This window comes from Oncorhynchus keta, chromosome 14 (genome assembly GCF_023373465.1).
Source record: "Oncorhynchus keta strain PuntledgeMale-10-30-2019 chromosome 14, Oket_V2, whole genome shotgun sequence".
In the NCBI taxonomy this organism is placed as follows: domain Eukaryota; kingdom Metazoa; phylum Chordata; class Actinopteri; order Salmoniformes; family Salmonidae; genus Oncorhynchus; species Oncorhynchus keta.
Window position 1 is genome coordinate 57175728 of NC_068434.1, and position 21343 is coordinate 57197070.

The following is a 21343-nucleotide window of genomic DNA, read 5'->3' on the forward strand; positions in this document are numbered from 1 at the left end:
CATTGTATATTAGGTAAATTACCCCATCCACCACCAATGTGTAGCACCTGCCGGAATACTCGCAGCACGTGGGCTTTCACGGTGGAGAACGAGGAGTAATGGTGTCTGTTTGGAAGCTAGGGATGATAACATGGCCAAGGTGGTGAAGAGGTTAGCTGCTAGCCGGGAGCTCTCTATTCACCATGAAGGGGAAACATTATAGTATTGGGGATGAGAGCATCTTAATATTCAAGGCCCTTTAGCCTTTCAATACAGTAGTAGGGGGATGTAGGATGTAGCTTGCTAGCACTACCAGGACATATTCAAGAGCTCCACTGGTCCTCAGGCTGTGTATCAGATGCTCTCCTGTGTGCCTCCATTTCTTTTTTGGGGGTACAAATGCATGACTGATAATTTGCCTCTAAGAGTATTATTATTTATGAACCCTGGCTCTACTCTAGAAGGAGATACTGTATATTACTCTGCAACAACTGCAGAGTCCGTATAGTCATCATTTTTTTGTCTATTCAAACGCTGAGAAAGCATTACTGGCTTTTCTGCTTTCTTCTGTCATAAATTACCACCACACTTTTTTGTATGATGACACCAAATCACACCCTGAAACATTTCCTCCTTTGATGCTTTCTTACATTGCTTGGGAATAGGAGTGTCTAAATTCCAATATCTGAGATCTGGATATAAATGACAGATTTACCCACTAGCACAACAAACTATAAATGCATACCGAAAGCATTTTCCCTTTATCTATTCTAACTCCCACATATACAAACAGATTGTGGGAGATGTGACAGAGCGGAGGGACACATTTGGCAGATAATACATACAGCATTACTGTGGGGACTCCTGGATAGTGATCTATAACATCTGGAGTATAGAGATGATGTTCTGAATACTGATATGTAAGAAGATACAAATCAGTAGCCTGGTCCCAGATCTGATTGTGCCGTCTTGCCAACTCCTATGGTCATTGTCATATAGGAGTTGGCAAGACCAAACAAACAGATTATGGGAACAGGGTAAAAAAAAACTGTTTGTTTGGCACCAATTTTAGCTATAGACACCAGAAGGCCTCAGGGGCGATTCAGCTCCCTCTTTCAACCCACTTAACAAAGAATGAACAATCTGCTTAGACTCACTAATTGTATTTAGCCTTTATTTAACTAGGCAAAATTCTTATTTACAATGACGGCCTACTCCGGCGACGCTGTGCCAATAGTGCGCCGCCCCTATGGGACTCCCAATCACAGCCGGATGTGATACAGCCTGGATTCGAAGCTGGCATTATAGTGACACCTTTTGCACTGAGATGTAGTGTCTTAGACCGCTGCGCCACCCGGGAGCCCAATCATCTGTCTTAGTTTGGTGTTGAACCAACTCGCTGCTAGTGAGAGATTCAAAAGGACGAGTCCTTTACTGAGTTGATGAATTAGTCCAATTAATCACTGATAATTATGCAGAAGCAATAATTACTGAACACCTTTGCAATATTTTCCATGCCGAAAGTGGAATAAACAATTTGTTTTAATACACATCTAAATCTAATTACAAATGTACTGGGTTTCTCTTAACGTTACAGAACTCCTGAGATGTAGCCTATAGTCTTTAAGTATGGTGAATTGTTCTTAGCTGCTTACAAGAAACGACTTGCGGTGATCAACAACTTCAACGTTTCATCAAATCCAGATTGAACCTGATGATGTGGGACCCAACCTGTCCCTAATTGAATATTCAATAAAAACCTTGATGTTATTTTTTTGGGGGAGGGGAATGCTCTGTTTTTACCACTGCTAGAAATCATCTCACATTGTGCTGTAAAACGGGCTATCATCCAATTCATAACACTGCATGATGCATAATACCCCCTCTGCCAAAATACAGATTGGTTAGAAATAAATAGGGCTACATTTCAGTGCTGAGACCCTTTTGATATGCAGCTCGTCCACTAGACACAACGCCTCTGTGGTGTCATGTAAACAATGAACTCCCTACCGAATTTGAACTGAAAATACACCCGTATTTCTTAGTGATGGGCATTCGGACTCTTTTCGAATGAGCATCATCATTTGGCTCTGTTCACGTAAAAGAGATGCATCATTAGGCTCCCAACCGGCTCTTAATTCAAAATGCTTGAAAATCACTCATGTAAAGCACAAAAAGTAGGCTACCATTATGTCAGATCGTGATATGCACGTTCAAGTACTTTTTTATCTGGACAAATTATTCAAATTATTATTTACACATAAGCGTGGACCAGAATGACGTGTTCTCCCCACTATTTATGGTTCTGCAGTGAGAATTTACCATTTTCAGATAATGATTTTGTAACTTATTTGCAGATAATCGTTGTTTGAAGCTCAAAAAGCAGTAGTAGCGGTATGTAAATCAGGGAGCCACGTGAACAGCTCTTTCAACGATGCGATTTGCTTCCCAAAATTCTTCAAAAAGAGCTGTTAGCTGGCAAACGACCCATTACTAGTATTTCTCCCCTCAAGCGTTTTTGTCATCCGAATGCGAGTACAAAAGTGGGGCAGTGTTTTAATCGTGCCGTATTTATGCAAATGTCTGGAATTAAGTTGTCTTGCCAATTGGGACGTTTAATTACATACATTTCCCCCGGGATATGATCTAGTTAATTGCCGATAAAGAGAGCGAGATTCCTAAGTTTAAGGTGAAATTTAGTACACCATGAGGAAAGGAAGGAGACATGTTGGTGCTGATATTTTTTCAACTCTGGAAATCGGCCAATTGAAATAAATTAATCAGGCCCTAATCTATGGATTTCACACGACTGGGCAGGGGCGCAGCCATGGGTAGCCCTGAGGGGTCATAGGCCTACCCACTGGGGAGGCAGGCCCAACCAATCAGAATGAGTTTTTCCTGTCGAGGTGACTGGTATCAGATGATCCCTGTAGGTGAAGAAGCCGGATGTGGAGGTCCTGGGCTGGCGTGGTTACACGTGGTCTGTGGTTGAGGAGGGCCTGGGCTGGCGTGGTTACACGTGGTCTGCGGTTTTGAGGCTGGATGGACATACTGCCAAACAATGTTTGACGTTACTTTTGGTGGAGAAATTAATATTTAATTCTCTGGCAACAGCTCTTGTGGACATTCCTGCAGTCAGCATGCCAATTGTACACTGCCTCAAAACTTGAGACATCTGTGGCATTGTGTTGTGTGATAAAACTGCAAATTTGTGCACCACATTTTAGAGAAATAAGCTTTTTTGTGCGTATGGAAAAATTCTGGGATCTTTTATTTCAGTCCATGAAACATGGGGCCAACACTTTATATGTTGCGTTTATATTTTTGTTCAGTATACATTTGTATCCAATTGTGTGCCGAGTTTGCCTTGCAGCATTGCACAGGCAGTTGCTGTGTGTCCTGTATACGTTGGACTTGACGGAAATAGTTGGTCAAAAACTGTGAATGTACATATACTCTCTCAAGCATGTGCTTTTCAATTTATAAGATTGTAGGCTACATTGACATTGTTTGGAAATAGCTATAGAACTGCCGTTGTTTACTTTTGATAGTTACTTTTTTGTTGTTGCTTTTATTAGTTTTCATTTTACATCTATAGCATAACACCATCATCATTTTATTTCACCTTTATTTAACCAGGTTTGGCAAGTTGAGAACAAGTTCTCATTTACAATTGCGACCTGGCCAAGATAAAGCAAAGCCGTTCGACACATACAACAACACAGAGTTACACATGGAGTAAAACAAACATACAGTCAATAATACAGTAGAAAAAAGAAGTCTATATACGATGTGAGCAAATGAGGTGAGATAAGGGAGGTAAAGGCAAAAAAAAGGCCATGGTGGCAAAGTAAATACAATATAGCAAGTAAAACACTGGAATGGTAGATTTGCAGTGGAAGAATGTGCAAAGTAGAGATAGAAATAATGGGAAGCAAAATAAATAAATAAATACAGTAGGGGAAGAGGTAGTTGTTTGGGCTAAATTATAGATGGGCTATGTACAGGTGCAGTTTAATTTAACAAAAGTAAGTGCTCGAGTATAACCAACACACTGAATAATACTCATTGATTGAAAGGGACGGCAGTCTGGCCTCACAATGAATAGCCTTTGAGAGTTTTTTTTTCTCAGCAAATTAACTCTTAAAAGTACTACGACATGGAGGGTACATCCCAAATGGCACCCTATTCCCTATGTAGTGCACTACTTTTGACCTGGTCACATAAAGCTCTGGTCAAAAGTTGTGCACTATATAGGGAATAGGGTGCCATTTGGGACGCAAGCAGAGTCTCACATAGAACACCATGGATTCATGAACCATGAAAAGAGGAGTGTAGTCTCATAAGGAGGGCAGACGGGAGCCTTCACAGAACTCCCGAGATCATTTTCCTATCATCCCTCTAGCACTGTCAGGCAGTCTGATCTGTACATCTCTCTCCATCACATTTTCAGGGTTATAGGGCAGTCCACATACTGTGGCTGTCAGTATGAGGCCCTCTCAGCAGCAGTATGTTATGGAGATGTTGTACTAGCAGAGGCACAGAGCATGTGATATTTAAGTATGACATTGTACCAACTGAGGCACAGAGCATGTAAAGCGCTACTGTATGTGTCAATAACATAGGGCCTTGGGAGCATGTCTGTTTTAACTTGTCATTGTTATTTCATGTACATTAATGCAGTACCCTGTCTGTCTCTGTCTACCAAATGCTCGGTCTTTTCTCTCTCTTCTTTCCTCTCTCTCTCTCTCTCCTTTCCTATCGCTCTCCCTCTCTCTGACTATGATGCCCTTCTGACTTCTCTCTCAGGGGTATGAGGAGAGACTGCGGTATAATCATCTTCTAATTCTCAGCTGTTCTAATATTCTGATCATGGTGGATGGTGATGGATGACTTGCACCAACCTGTCTTAAGTGATTGGAGCGGCAGCACACAACGCTTCAGAGCCGTTTTATTCATGACCTGCCCTACTTTGAGCTCAAGAGCTGATTAAAAAGATCTGCTGTTGTGCTACAGTTGGGCATAGAAGTGCGGGAGAAAAACAATAATCACATATTTAGCCATGCAAATTGAGTCTTCAAGTCTTGGTTGAGCATGCCGGGCAATATGTGTGCACCAAATAATCATGTTGTGTTTTTTGTTTATGCTACTCACTTTCTCAATTTTTTCTTTCTTTCTTCCTTTTGTCTTTCTCTCTCCCCCTTCTTTCTCTGACAGTTGGGGGGTTGTGGAATACTGGGCGTGGGGGTATGGCTGTCAGTGACCCAGGGCAACTTTGCCACACTCTCCTCATCCCTCCCATCCCTCTCAGCAGCCAATCTACTCATTGCGGTCGGGACCATCATCATGGTGATTGGTTGCCTTGGCTGTGTCGGAGCTGTCAAAGAAAGTCGTCCGCTATTGCTGAGTGTGAGTATCTAACAAAGAGTATCTGCCACTCTTGTTGACAAAAATAACTGTGATAATTAGCTTTTATAGACATTCACATTTCTGCAGTAAGCATCATGTTATATTCACATTTTTTAAATTGTAATTTAGCAGATGCTTTTATCCAAAGCAACATACAGATGTCAACATCAACAGACAGTGACATATTATGTAGTTTCAGTATATGCGGCCCATGCGGGAACATTAGACCAGCATTCATAACTCCAAGCACCATGAAGATCTTTCCATTAAAAACACTATTTCAAGTCATAATTGTCTCTGGTTGCCAAGAACAAGTCTCGCATCGTTATAACAAACCATATAGTTTGATTTACTTCGAATGACTAAAAGTCTGTTAACTTAGCCTTTAAACCTAGCAATTAAAAAAAGTTTGACAGCAGCGCAGCAGGTGGCTCAATTACTGGCCCCATGGGACCGACCATCAAACATATCGTAGCGCTAAAGCCCATCATTAGTATCAGCCTTGACATTCTCCCAGAATGCCTAGCCGGTTGGACCGCTGTGTCGATTTGATAGGAAGACGATGTTCGCAAAGGCTTTTTCGCAGCGACTGACGAATCATCTTGAGCTTTCACATCGATTTCGAAATAGACAGCTCTAACCCTCTGCTTTCATTAAAAGAGCAATTAGAGATTTGATAACTGAACTGATCATTGAGGGGAAATAGATTAAGTGCTAATTGTTGAAGTGCTGTGGTGCTTCGTGCTTGATATGTATCGGGATTAAAAGTAATACGGTTGAGTGGTAATTTGTAACATGGTAATAACTTGTTGTGGGCGGCATTTTACAACAGTTGTGTACTGAACGTCTTGTCAGTCTATTAGTGAGGATATGTTTTCATGTTTTATTCCATTATCTCCATGAGATTCATTGGAGAATACAAAGCTTTTTTCTAATATCCACACTAGTAGATCACTTAGAATGCATGCCAATTACATTGATTCATTCTAAGTGATACAGAATGTGATTATGGACATGTAGCCTTGCCAGTGGCGATTTTAGCATGTAAATCTTGCTGGGGCAAAAAAACAAACATGTTTTAGATGCATGCCAGCAAACCCACTACACAACACTAAACAATACATTAATTGCCCTATAACGGTGACAAACGGTGCCCACACACTTTTAGGGCCTACATAAAGCTGTCCCAACAGCAGAGTCCCAACACCTTACCACTGCTACACCTGGCTTTCAGGGAAGCCGTGTCTGGCAGCGAAATAGTTCATTCTGTCAGACCTTCTCCCACTCTCCTTCTCTGGCGTTTGAGGGCGCCAGGCTGCCCTTAATTTCGCACACCTGTCACCATCATTAAGCACAGCAGTGCAATATTAGACTCACCTGGACTCCATTACTTTGTTGATTACCCCCTCTATATCTGTCTGCTCCTCAGTTTGTTCCCTGTGTCAGCATTGATGTTATGTTTCCCCTTTCTAGACTCGGTTCCTGTTCTGTCTCATGTCCATTGTTTATTAAATGTTCTCCCTGTACCCTCGTCTCCAGCTTCGATCCTCACACATTCAGCTCAGATATCAAATCAAATGTATTTATATAGCCCTTCGTACATCAGCTGATATCTCAAAGTGCTGTACAGAAACCCAGCCTAAAACCCCAAACAGCAAGCAATGCAGGTGTAGAAGCACGGTGGCTAGGAAAAACTCCCTAGAAAGGCCAAAACCTAGGAAGAAACCTAGAGAGGAACCAGGCTATGAGGGGTGGCCAGTCCTCTTCTGACTGTGCCGGGTGGAGATTATAACAGAACATTGCCAAGATGTTCAAATGTTCATGAATGACCAGCATGGTCAAATAATAATAATCACAGGCAGAACAGTTGAAACTGGAGCAGCAGCACGGCCAGGTGGACTGGGGACAGCAAGGAGTCATCATGTCAGGTAGTCCCTGAGGCATGGTCCTAGGGCTCAGGTCCTCCGAGAGAGAGAAAGAAAGAGAGAATTAAAGAGGGCATACTTAAATTCACACAGGACACCGGATAGGACAGGAGAAGTACTCCAGATATAACAAACTGACCCTAGCCCCCTGACACATAAACTACTGCATCATAAATACTGGAGGCTGAGACAGGAGGGGTCAGGAGACACTATGGCCCCATCCGAGGACACCCCCGGACAGAGCCAAACAGGAAGGATATAACCCCACCCACTTTGCCAAAGCACAGCCTCCACACCACTAGAGGGATATCTTCAACCACCAACTTACCATCCTGAGACAATGCTGAGTATAGCCCACAAAGATCTCCGCCACGGCACAACCCAAGGGGGTTGATATGGCTGACTTGCTTAAACAAATGTGGTTTCTACTGACAATTGAGACATACAAACTATGGCATAGTACACAGAGTCAGAACCGTTGGATAAATAAAGGGGGCATATGAGCAGACAATGAAAGCTCTTACAATATTCAATGATTATATTTATCTAAAACAGGCTATACATGTGCACCACCAAGTCAGGACTGTAGGCAAAATTTGGAGGGGAAAAGGGACCAAATTATTAGGGTGAGGCACATGTGCTACTAACAGTTTACTGCACAACATACACTTAGTATTACTTTATTACTGTAGCTACAGTATACACATCCCCCTGGATTATTACATCATTTATGCAGCAGCGTACAATACATTTTTGGACTCAACTTGAACAGGAAGGCGGTTTTATTTTTTTAAACCTTTATTTAACTAGGTAAGTCAGTTAAGAACAAATTCTTATTTTCAATGAAGGCCTAGGAACAGTGGGTTAACTGCCTGTTCAGGGGCAGAACGGCAAATCTGTACCATGTCAGCTCGGGGGTTTGAACTTGCAAACTTCCGGTCCAACGCTCTAACCACTAGGCTACCCTGCCGCCCCATTGCGAAGAGCTGCTGGCAAACGCAGGAAAGGGCTGTTTGAATCAATGCTTACAAGCCTGCTGCTGCCTACCACTGCTCAGTCAGACTGCTCTATCAAATATCAAATCATAGACTTAATTATAATACAATAAACACACAGAAATACAAGCCTTAGGTCATTAATATGGTCAAATCCGGAAACTATCATTTCGAAAACAAAACGTTTATTCTTTCAGTGAAATACGGAACCGTTCCGTATTTTATCGAACGGGTGGCATCCCTAAGTCTAAATATTGCTGTCACATTGCACAACCTTCAATGTTATGTCATAATTATGTAAAATTCTGGAAAATGTATTTGTTTGGAAGGAATGGTCTTCACACAGTTCGCAACGAGCCAGGCTGCCCAAACTGCTGCATATACCCTGACTCTGCTTGCACAGAACGCAAGAGAAGTGACACAATTTCCCTAGTTAATATTGCCTGCTAATATGAATTTCTTTTCACTAAATATGCAGGTTTAAAAGAATATACTTGTGTATTGATTTTAAGAAAGGCATTGATGTTGATGGTTAGGTACGTTGGTGCAACAACAGTGCTTTTTTCGCGAATGCGCTTCTTAAATCATCACCTGTTCGGCGAAGTAGGCTGTGATTCGATGATAAATTAACAGGCACCGCATTGATTATTTGCAACGCAGGACAAGCTAGATAAACTAGTAATATCATCAACCATGTGTAGTTAACTAGTGAATATGTTAAGATTGATTGTTTTTTATAAGATATGTTTAATGCTAGCTAGCAACTTGCTCATTGCTGCACTCGCGTAACAGGTGGTCAGCCTGCCACGCAGTCTCCTCGTGGAGTGCAATGTAATTGGCCATAATCGGCGTCCAAAAAATGCAGATGACCAATTGTTATGAAAACTTGAAATCGGCCCTACTTTCAAGACAACTGGGAACTTGGAAAAAAACAACCCCTACGCTCTGTATTTTCCACTGGCTGCCCCACCACCACAGAAAGCACTGAGCTAAGCTGAAACACCCGCATTTTGGAGCTGCCTTACTCAAGAAAGCAAAAAAGAGACCATGTTTGTATTAACTACTAGCAGCTTTATTAACTATAATTTTTTTGTTTTTTTTTACATTGTTTGCAAACTGATCATATGACATATTTATGCCGAAATAACATGCAAACAGGCTAGAAAGATGGGGCTCAAAACAGGCTCTGCCCCACCTGCCCTGAATGACAGGTCACCACTGAGCCTTGCCCTTGTGCACACATTTCAAGTGGTTTGCTAGTATGCATATTGGAACAAAGCTTTGGGCACACATTTTAAGTAGTTTACTAATATGGAACAGAGCTTATTAATAGCCATTTTGGTGGACTGCCATGCTTTTACACTGTATACTGCTACTTCTAGTCTGACCGCTCTGAAGTGGTCTTGTAGGGACACATTTCAGATCCGATAACACATTTCAGTCAATTTGAACCAGGTCGCTGTAAACTGGGTTGTCGAGCAAAATGGTCAACATTCCATTATGGTTAACCTGCAGCCTGGGCTCTAAATTATATTTTCATTTGTAGCACCAGAAAATGAGATTTTTTGATTGATTGAGATACAGCCTATATGAATTCTAGCTACATTCAGCACATGTTGTGCCCTAGAAAGAAGAAACTATCCACTGGGCACACTGGTTGAATCAACTTTGTTTCCAATGTGTAATAGACATTCAATTGTGTTCTGTGCCCAGTGGGTATTATGTGACTAAAGGCATTTGTTTATTATAAAAGCTAAAATGTTGATACGAATACCTGTCAATGATATTACATAGTCGTTTGTGGAATATTCGTTTTCTACATTGTGTAAAAGCACTGTTTCCCTATTGGGATGCATAACATTGTACACGGTCTTTTAAAAACACGTCAGGTTGGTTATGAAAACATGCAAGAGATCTGTCATTGATTCATTGCATTGAGCTTTTCCCTTTCTTGTATTAAACCAGTGGTGGAAAAAGTGCTCAATTGTCATACTTGAGTAAAAGTAAAAATACCTTAATAGAAAATGACTCAAGTAAAAGTGAGTCACCCAGTAAAAAACTACTTGAGTAAAAGTCTAAAAGTATTTGGTTTTAAATATACTTCAGTTTCAAAAGTAAATGGAATTGCTCAAATGTACTTAAGTCTCAAAAGTAAAAGTATAAATCATTTTAAATTCCTTAAATTAAGCAAACCAGACAACACAATTGTCTTGTGTTTTTTATTGACGGATAGCAAGGGGCACACTCCCAACACTCAGACATAATTTACAAACAAAGCATTTGTGTTTAGTGAGTCCGCCAGATCAGAGACAGCAGTAATGACCTGGGATGTTCTCTTGATAAGTGTGTGAATTGGACCACTTTCCTGTCAAAATGTAACAAGTACTTTTGGGTGTCAGGGAAAAATGTATGGAGTAAAAAGTACATTATTTTCTTCAGGAATGTAGTGAAGTAAAAGTTGCCAAAAATAAAATAGTAAAGTACAGATACCCCCAAAAAACGACTTAAGTAGTGCTTCAAAGTATGTTTTACTTATGTACTTTACAACACCGGTGTAAACAAATGTTTAACGACGTGTGAGTAGTTTTAGAATGGCCCAAGACATGGCTTATAAATGTCAAATGTGGTCCCTTGCGATCCACTATAGGTAGATAGAAATGAGGTGCCGGTAATATGGGTCAGGTCATTTGACCTGGTTGGGCTATAAGCAAGCCGTTTCCGCTGTAGCGATGGTGCAACCATGACTCCATCGACTCTGCACTCGCCTTATCATTACAACAATTATTATCTGAGAGATTTTTTTCCAAGTCGCACAGTGCTCCCAAAATAACACTCCTGGTCGCATACGAACCAATTGGTTGCACTTTAGAGCCCTTCCTGCGGCTAATAACAGCCTCTCTGGAAGCTTCTACCTCCACCACAGACTCACTGCATTAAGTCACAGTCCAGGAGTTAAATCTCTACTAAATCTCTATGGGTGTGAAATGAGACGTGCAAGACTAGCCCCAGGTCAAAGGTGAAGAGCGGAAGGTTGGGTTTTACTTAGTGGGCCGGAATCTGACATTGGTGCAATCTTTAAAAACACCACAGCATTGCTTTCGTGTAGCCCATCCTTTCAGATCAGTGGCTACACAACAAAGCAAAAGGGCCGCCAGTCGAGAGTCATTTGGGACCTGGCACAGTTGTAACCTTCCCACCACCCTGAGTTAATTATCGGTCCGACGTAGCTGGATTCCTAAAGGTATTGATTTGGGAGGCACCGTCTGACAGTGGCATGCCTTCAGTTCCTCCCTCTTCCGTCTATCAACAAAGACCCTCGGTAGCTTTCATGCTGAATGGGAATCACAGAGAGTCGATAAATCGCCCGAGATCAATGGTCGACCAGCAGTTTCATTATAGTTCTCCTCATCGCTCTCACTGCCAAGGCATTGATCTCCACTAAACTAGGATATCATCAAAGCCTGACGAGAGGTGAAACAAGTCATAGCATAAATAACAGGGCTGGTTTGGCTACTGTAGTGGGGGCTACCCTCACAGCCACATACTTTTGTTGTTTTCACATGTGCATAAAGTCACCAGCAGTTGTGAGGCATTAAGTGGATGACAAAGGCTTTGCAATACCTAGTCAGTTGCACAACTGAATGCGTCTTCCACGTTTAACCCAACCCCTCTGAATCAGAGAGGTGCAGGTGGCTGCCTTAATTGACATCCATGTTATCCACACCCAGGGAGCAGTTGTTGTTGGTCAACTGCCATGCTCAAGGGCGGAACAGCCCATTTTTCCACCTTGGGGATTTGAACCAGCAAGATTTCGGTTAATGGCCCACCGCTCTTAATCGCTAGGCTACCTGCCGCCCTAACATTGGCTAAGCTCAATGTTGCTTGTTGGTTCACTCAGCAGCATGTGGTTCTCATTCGAACAGTGGCATGGGAATGAGTCAACTATCAACTTGATTGATGGATTGCCTGCGATCACATTACAAGCATTATCATGTCAGACTGAGACGTTTTAGAGGGAAGGAGGTTTTGGCAGTAGATATGATTGCCGTTCAATTACCGACTCCCTACCTGACATCCCCCCTACCTGACATCCTCTCTAACTGACATCCTCTCTACCTGACATCCTCTCTAACTGACATCCTCTCTAACTGACATCCTCCCTACCTGACATCCTCTCTAACTGACATCCTCTCTACCTGACATCCTCTCTACCTGACATCCTCTCTACCTGACATCCTCTCTACCTGACATCCTCTCTACCTGACATCCTCTCTAACTGACATCCTCCCTACCTGACATCCTCTCTAACTGACATCCTCCCTACCTGACATCCTCTCTACCTGACATCCTCCCTACCTGACATCCTCTCTACCTGACATCCTCCCTACCTGACATCCTCTCTAACTGACATCCTCCCTACCTGACATCCTCTCTACCTGACATCCTCCCTACCTGACCTCTCTAACTGACATCCTCCCTACCTGACATCCTCTCTAACTGACATCCTCCCTACCTGACATCCTCCCTACCTGACATCCTCCCTACCTGACATCCTCCCTACCTGACATCCTCCCTACCTGACATCCTCCCTACCTGACATCCTCCCTACCTGACATCCTCTCTACCTGACATCCTCCCTACCTGACATCCTCCCTACCTGACATCCTCCCTACCTGACATCCTCTCTACCTGACATCCTCTCTACCTGACATCCTCCCTACCTGACATCCTCCCTACCTGACATCCTCCCTACCTGACATCCTCTCTACCTGACATCCTCTCTAACTGACATCCTCTCTACCTGACATCCTCCCTACCTGACATCCTCCCTACCTGACATCCTCCCTACCTGACATCCTCTCTACCTGACATCCTCTCTACCTGACATCCTCTCTACCTGACATCCTCCCTACCTGACATCCTCCCCCTACCTGACATCCTCCCTACCTGACATCCTCTCTAACTGACATCCTCTCTAACTGACATCCTCCCTAACTGACATCCTCTCTACCTGACATCCTCTCTACCTGACATCCTCCCTACCTGACCTCCTCTCTAACTGACATCCTCCCTACCTGACATCCTCTCTAACTGACATCCTCTCTACCTGACATCCTCCCTACCTGACCTCTCTAACTGACATCCTCTCTAACTGACATCCTCCCTACCTGACATCCTCCCTACCTGACATCCTCCCTACCTGACATCCTCCCTACCTGACATCCTCCCTACCTGACATCCTCTCTACCTGACATCCTCCCTACCTGACATCCTCCCTACCTGACATCCTCCCTACCTGACATCCTCCCTACCTGACATCCTCTCTACCTGACATCCTCCCTACCTGACATCCTCCCTACCTGACATCCTCCCTACCTGACATCCTCTCTACCTGACATCCTCCCTACCTGACATCCTCTCTACCTGACATCCTCCCTACCTGACCTCTCTAACTGACATCCTCCCTACCTGACATCCTCTCTAACTGACATCCTCTCTAACTGACATCCTCCCTACCTGACATCCTCCCTACCTGACATCCTCCCTACCTGACATCCTCCCTACCTGACATCCTCCCTACCTGACATCCTCCCTACCTGACATCCTCTCTAACTGACATCCTCCCTACCTGACATCCTCTCTAACTGACATCCTCTCTACCTGACATCCTCCCTACCTGACATCCTCCCTACCTGACATCCTCTCTACCTGACATCCTCTCTACCTGACATCCTCTCTACCTGACATCCTCTCTACCTGACATCCTCCCTACCTGACATCCTCCCTACCTGACATCCTCCCTACCTGACATCCTCCCTAACTGACATCCTCTCTAACTGACATCCTCCCTAACTGACATCCTCTCTACCTGACATCCTCTCTACCTGACATCCTCCCTACCTGACCTCCTCTCTAACTGACATCCTCCTACCTGACATCCTCTCTAACTGACATCCTCCCTACCTGACATCCTCTCTACCTGACATCCTCCCTACCTGACCTCTCTAACTGACATCCTCTCTAACTGACATCCTCCCTACCTGACATCCTCCCTACCTGACATCCTCTCTACCTGACATCCTCCCTACCTGACATCCTCCCTACCTGACATCCTCCCTACCTGACATCCTCTCTACCTGACATCCTCTCTACCTGACATCCTCCCTACCTGACATCCTCCCTACCTGACATCCTCCCTACCTGACATCCTCTCTACCTGACATCCTCCCTACCTGACATCCTCTCTACCTGACATCCTCCCTACCTGACCTCTCTAACTGACATCCTCCCTACCTGACATCCTCTCTAACTGACATCCTCTCTAACTGACATCCTCCCTACCTGACATCCTCTCTACCTGACATCCTCCCTACCTGACATCCTCCCTAACTGACATCCTCCCTACCTGACATCCTCCCTACCTGACATCCTCTCTACCTGACATCCTCCCTACCTGACATCCTCTCTACCTGACATCCTCTCTACCTGACATCCTCCCTACCTGACATCCTCCCTACCTGACATCCTCTCTACCTGACATCCTCTCTACCTGACATCCTCTCTACCTGACATCCTCTCTACCTGACATCCTCCCTACCTGACATCCTCTCTACCTGACATCCTCTCTACCTGACATCCTCTCTACCTGACATCCTCTCTACCTGACATCCTCTCTACCTGACATCCTCTCTACCTGACATCCTCTCTACCTGACATCCTCTCTACCTGACATCCTCCCTACCTGACATCCTCTCTACCTGACATCCTCCCTACCTGACCTCCTCTCTAACTGACATCCTCCCTACCTGACATCCTCTCTAACTGACATCCTCCCTACCTGACATCCTCTCTACCTGACATCCTCTCTACCTGACATCCTCCCTACCTGACCTCCTCTCTAACTGACATCCTCCCTACCTGACATCCTCTCTAACTGACATCCTCCCTACCTGACATCCTCTCTACCTGACATCCTCCCTACCTGACATCCTCTCTAACTGACATCCTCCCTACCTGACATCCTCCCTACCTGACCTCCTCTCTACCTGACATCCTCCCTACCTGACATCCTCCCTACCTGACATCCTCCCTACCTGACATCCTCTCTACCTGACATCCTCTCTACCTGACATCCTCTCTACCTGACATCCTCTCTACCTGACATCCTCTCTACCTGACATCCTCCCTACCTGACATCCTCCCTACCTGACATCCTCCCTACCTGACATCCTCTCTAACTGACATCCTCCCTACCTGACATCCTCCCTACCTGACATCCTCCCTACCTGACATCCTCCCTACCTGACATCCTCTCTAACTGACATCCTCTCTACCTGACATCCTCTCTACCTGACATCCTCCCTACCTGACATCCTCTCTACCTGACATCCTCTCTACATCCTATCTAACTGACATCCTCCCTACCTGACATCCTCCCTACCTGACATCCTCTCTACCTGACATCCTCCCTACCTGACATCCTCCCTACCTGACATCCTCCCTACCTGACATCCTCCCTACCTGACATCCTCCCTACCTGACATCCTCTCTAACTGACAGCCAATTGGTTTTCTAACTTCCATCTTAATTGAAGCAACTCATTCTGTTTCTCTGTTTCTAATTTCCTTAATTGTTGAATTGTATTTGGTTTCGACTTCGGTATATTGCAAGAGTACTTTTTTGTCTGATGCCGGCTACAAATTCCATTTGGTTTGTATGAGTTCAGGAGGAGAGAGGGAGGGAGAGAGAGAGAGAGAGTCAGCGAGAGAGAGAGAGATGAAGTGCACTAGGGCAGAAACCTTTTGGCTGGTGAAAAAATAAAATAAATCACGCAATGACTACGTCGAGCTTGTGACTCGACAAATTTGTTGGATGCTTTTGCTGTTTGTTTTGGTTGTGATTCAGAGTATTTTGTGCACAATAGAAATGAATGGTAAATAATGTATTGTGTCATTTTGGAGTCCCTTTTATTGTAAATTGTAAATAAGAATAGAATATGTTTCTAACCACTTCTACATTAATGTGGGCACTAACATGATTATGGATCATCCTAAATTAATCGGGAATAATGATGAGTGGGAAAGTTTCAGATGCAAATAATACCCCAAAGACATGTTAACCTCTCACCATTACAATAACAGGGGGTGTGATATTTGTCACATGATGTAATCATTGCGTGTTATGAATATGGGACCAAATACATTACTTTTTAGTACGTTAATAGACAAGTGAATTCCTCCCAATACTTTTGGTCCCCTAAAATGGGGGTACTATGTGCAAAAAGTGCATTCATTTCTAAACTGTTCAAAAAGATTATTGGATAAAAATGCCCTCAAATGAAAGCTAACAGTCTGCACTTTAACCTCTTAGTCATTGTATCAATTTAAATCCAAAGTGCTAGAGTACAGAGCCAAATACATGTGTCCCAATACTTTTGCAGCTCACTGTATCACGGCCCAACCTGTCTCTCTGAGTATTACTGTCCCACTCCTCCACTTCTTCTCTTGTCAGTCTTAAATATATATATATAAGGCAGAATGATCTAAAGGCGTTCGATCTCCCATGTCTCCTGAACTCACTCTTCCTGACAGTTTGTCTGTCCTGCTCCCCTGTCTCCCCACTCTTCCTTTCTCAAGTTAAATCTCATATTACACAGGCATGTAATATGTCTCTGGCGAGCGTTTCCTGGGCCTGATGGGTCAACTCATCAACTCTCTCCCCGCTTTCTCTCTCTCCTGTCCCTCTCTCTCCTGTCCCTCTCTCTCCTGTCCCTCTCTCTCCTCTCTCTCTCCACAGTTCTTCATCCTCCTTCTGCTGATCTTCTTCTTGGAGATTCTGTCCATCATGCTCTTCTTTGTTTACCAAGACCAGGTAAGGCGACGTCTCACTCTTATTTTTATTTTTATTTTTTTATTGTGGTTGATTCCAGTACCGTTTAAGTCTCACAGAATGTAATAATATAAACTCAGCAAAAAAAGAAAAGTCCCTTTTTCAGGACCCCATTCGTAAAAACCCAAATAACTTCACAGATCTTCATTGTAAAGGGTTTAAACACTGTTTCCCATGCTTGTTCAATGAACCGTAAACAATTAATGAACATGCACCTGTGGAACGGTCGTTAAGTCACAAACAGCTTAGGCAATTAAGGTCACAGTTATGAAAACTTAGGACACTAAAGAGGCCTTTCTACTGACTCTGAAAAACACCAAAAGAAAGATGCCCAGGGTTCCTGCTCATCTGCGTGAATGTGCATGGAGATATGAGGACTGCAGATGTGGCCAGGGCAATACATTGCAATGTTTGTACTGTGAGACACTTAAGACAGCGCTACAGGGAGACAGGACGGACATCTGATCGTCCTAGCAGTGGCAGACCACGTGTAATAACACCTGCACAGGATCAGTACATCCGAACAACACGGGACAGGTACAGGATGGCAACAACAACTGCCCGAGTTACACCAGGAATGGACAATCCTTCCATCAGTGCTCAGACTGTCCGCAATAGACTAAGAGAGGCTGGACTGGGGGCTTGTAGGCCTGTTGTAAGGTAGGTCCTCATCAGACATCACTGGCAACAACGTCGCCTATGGGCACAAACCCACCTTTGCTGGACAGGACAGGACTGGCAAAAAGTGCTCTTCACTGACGAGTCGCGGTTTTGTCTCACCAGGGGTGATGGTCGGATTCGTATTTATCGTCGAAGGAATGAGCGTTACACCGAGGCCTGTACTCTGGAGTGGGATCGATTTGGAGGTGGAGGGTCTGTCATGGTGTGTCACAGCATCATCGGACTGAGCTCGTTGTCATTGCAGGCAACCTCAACGCTGTGCATTACAGGGAATACATCCTCCTCCCTCATGTGGTACCCTTCCTGCAGGCTCATCCTGACATGACCCTCCAGCATGACAATGCCACCAGCCATACTGCTCGTTCTGTGCGTGATTTCCTGCAAGACAGGAATGTCAGTGTTCTGCCATGACCAGCGAAGAGCAATGTGCAATGTCAAAAATCCTATTGAGCACGACTGGGACCTGTTGGATCGGAGGGTGAGGGCTAGGGCCATTCCCCCCAGAAATGTCTGGGAACTTGCGGGTGCCTTGGTGGAAGAGTGGGGTAACATCTCACTGCAAGAACTGGCAAATCTGGTGCAGTCCATGAGGAGGAGATGCACTGCAGTTCTTAATGCAGCTGGTGGCCACACCAGATAATGACTGTTACTTTTGATTTTAACCCCCCCTTTGTTCAGGGACACATTATTCCATTTATGTTAGTCACATGTCTGTGGAACTGGATAGAAAAGTAGAGGAGCATTGGCTTTTCAACATAAATACATCTCTACACATCAGAGCATTTCCAACTTGGGAAGGGATTAATAATAAAATTCGCACACACACACACATACATCCTGCTCCTACATACACACCAGTACACTGGCATGCACAGACACAATAGTACAATTCACAGCATTTCAAATTCAATCCATCTAAACAAGCGGTGCGCCAATAACGGGACGCCCTCCAATCTATCGGCCACGGCTAATCCATTATGCATGACTTGTGGCATCCTCGCTACCCCGAGGGCCAGGGCCAAGGCCGTTGGTGTCTACAGTCTCCGCCTGTACCTTTTAGTAAATAATGATCCTACCCTTTGATATTTTTCTCCTCCCTCTTTATTTCCTTTGAGTGTATTTGATTTTTTCCCACTCTCGTACTGTGTATAGCTTTTTATCTGTGGTTATGTAATAAAACCCATACAGGTTCTGTTAAATCTGAATCCTCTGCCCCACAGCCATTATAATTCTTTGGTTTGTCTCACTTGGTGTGTAATTCTAGAAGAGTTCCTGGATTGGTAGCATCTTCCTGGGCTTTCAGCCATTTATATCCCCTCCGCTATGGATGTCAGTCCCCACCCTAGTCCCTATGTCTGATTCCCTATCCTCCATTCCAGATCTGAATGATTCAGTTTAATTTCTTAACTGTTCTACACAAAGCAGTGCAATGAGAAACTGGGTAAAAGACCGGAGCACTGTAAAAGCCAGGCGTACTGTAGATGTACTGTAGGACTTAAGAAAGAAATGAAGAAAGAAAAGGGAATGGTCCTCCAGCAGCTAGTTTAAATGGACTCTACGATGTTCTTCAACCGCAGGGCCATTCCATATGGACATAAGAGAGTTACATGTTATTGTTATTGTTGGCTATGTTCTTTTTTTTTTTAACATCGTTTTCCATTACGGGCACTGGAAGGCAGATGTGTGTGCTGGCTTTTATTTCAGCCCAGCACTAAACACACGATTCAGCAAGGTCATAGTGGTCAAATGAGTTGGCGCATGACGTTAATGGTTATGTCAACTTGCGTTATCGCAAAATGTATCAGTGACCGCTGGAAATCTGAGTTACAAAAACAGTGTACAGTCTGTTGCTGCCCTATTTCAGAAATATTCAACCTACCAGTCACGTTGATTCAACATAAATGAGAAAGTACGAAATAATGAGGAAACTTTACCCAGAGAGCTGATTTCTGATCCTTCATCAGTATTCTGTTGCCGGGTCTCATTCCTACTCCACTGATGGCCTTGAACACTCCCATCTGTTCCTTCAACACATCAGCGCGTGCCACCTAATGCCAGCCTACAGCTGCCAACCTTGCCATCTTTGACTTCAATAACTAAGCTAAAATGTGCTCCCCTCGGGTTCCCCAAGACCAGGATTGGGAAACGCTGGCCTAGTCTCATCACCACCTAATCAAATAGGGTCATTAAAAAAGTTACAGCAGCCAGGCAGGGGTTCCTTTCCAACTAGAAAACCGTGTCGGTCAAACCAATTACTGTAGGAAAATGGTGATCTGTACGTTGTCCATATTAGGACAGACTCACATGTCCATGGAAGGTGTCAGAGTCACCTGGAGTTGGTGTCAGTCACTTTCAGTTGATATACACATTATATAATGTTTTTTTTAAATCATTTATTAGTTTACAATATGATTCATTCATTAATATTTGTAAAAGTGTCAATGATGAAAGCATTAGAATGTGACTCAAATGAAAGACAGTGACATTTTCTCCAATGTGTGGCACAACTCAGTTTGTTGTATATAATAGTAAGGGTCATATTTCTTACATAAACAAGGTGCACATTTTAACCTCAGCAGCATGGGACTGTGGTTCAATGTAGCAATTTGAAATTGAGTCATGTAACCACTTCCTGAATACATTTCAAGCATGGAGAAGTTTCATTTCGTGCTGAGAGAAACGTTTGATTGGTAAAACACATTACTAATCATAGTGATTCACCCATTAAATTCATGGCGACATGAAATTACTAATTCATTGGACTACCTACAAAACATAAAATGTTCTGTTATTTGTGTGAAAAGGAGAAACCCATTGTTGAAATCCTGTAGGGGGGTTGACAGTAAAAAAAAAAAAAACCTGGGTTCAAATAGTATTTGTTTTGCTTCAAACACTTTAGCTGGACTTCTGGCACTCCAGGCAGGATCAACTGGCACTCAGGCAGTGTGACTGTAGATTGCTTTTGTAGATTGTTTCTATTTTTAGTTTGGTCAGGGTGTGATGTGGGTGGGTATTCTATGTTTTGTTCTATGTTTGTATTTCTATGTGTTTGGCCTGGTATGGTTCCCAATCAGAGGCAGCTGTCAATCGTTGTCTCTGATTGAGAACCAGGCAGCCTGGTTTTCCCTTGATTTGTGGGTAGTTGTTTTCTGTTTCGTATCTGTACCAGGCAGAACTGTTTTGTGTTGGTCTATTTTTGTTATTTTGGTCTTAGTGTTCTGAGTTTAAATAAATATGAACATGGACACATATTGGTTCGATCCTTCCTACTCCTCCTCAGACGAAGAGGACAGCCGTTACAGGCAGGCTCAACCAATCACTCAAAGTACAAATACTAAACTATTTGAACCCACATCTGGTAAAAGTATCTGTTGATTTAAACTTCATAGAATTCAATATTGCAATCAGGTTGAGATAAAACCATAATACAATAAGTAGAATTGGAGCAAAACAGCATTGAGGAAA

At 43.6% G+C, this 21343-nt stretch overlaps 1 protein-coding gene across 2 annotated transcripts in view; it reads left to right on the forward strand.

The window, feature by feature from the left end:
- The window catches only part of LOC118393651 (tetraspanin-4-like), a 92670-nt gene that overhangs the window by 57213 nt on the left and 14114 nt on the right, over positions 1–21343 (forward strand). The window contains exons 2-3 of one of the 2 annotated variants that reach the window (XM_035786545.2): positions 5197–5388; positions 17105–17179. In XM_035786545.2, the coding sequence (XP_035642438.1) occupies positions 5197–5388; positions 17105–17179 (267 nt within the window). The remainder of the gene's footprint in view (positions 1–5196; positions 5389–17104; positions 17180–21343) is intronic. The other variant, XM_035786547.2, reaches the window with a different exon arrangement.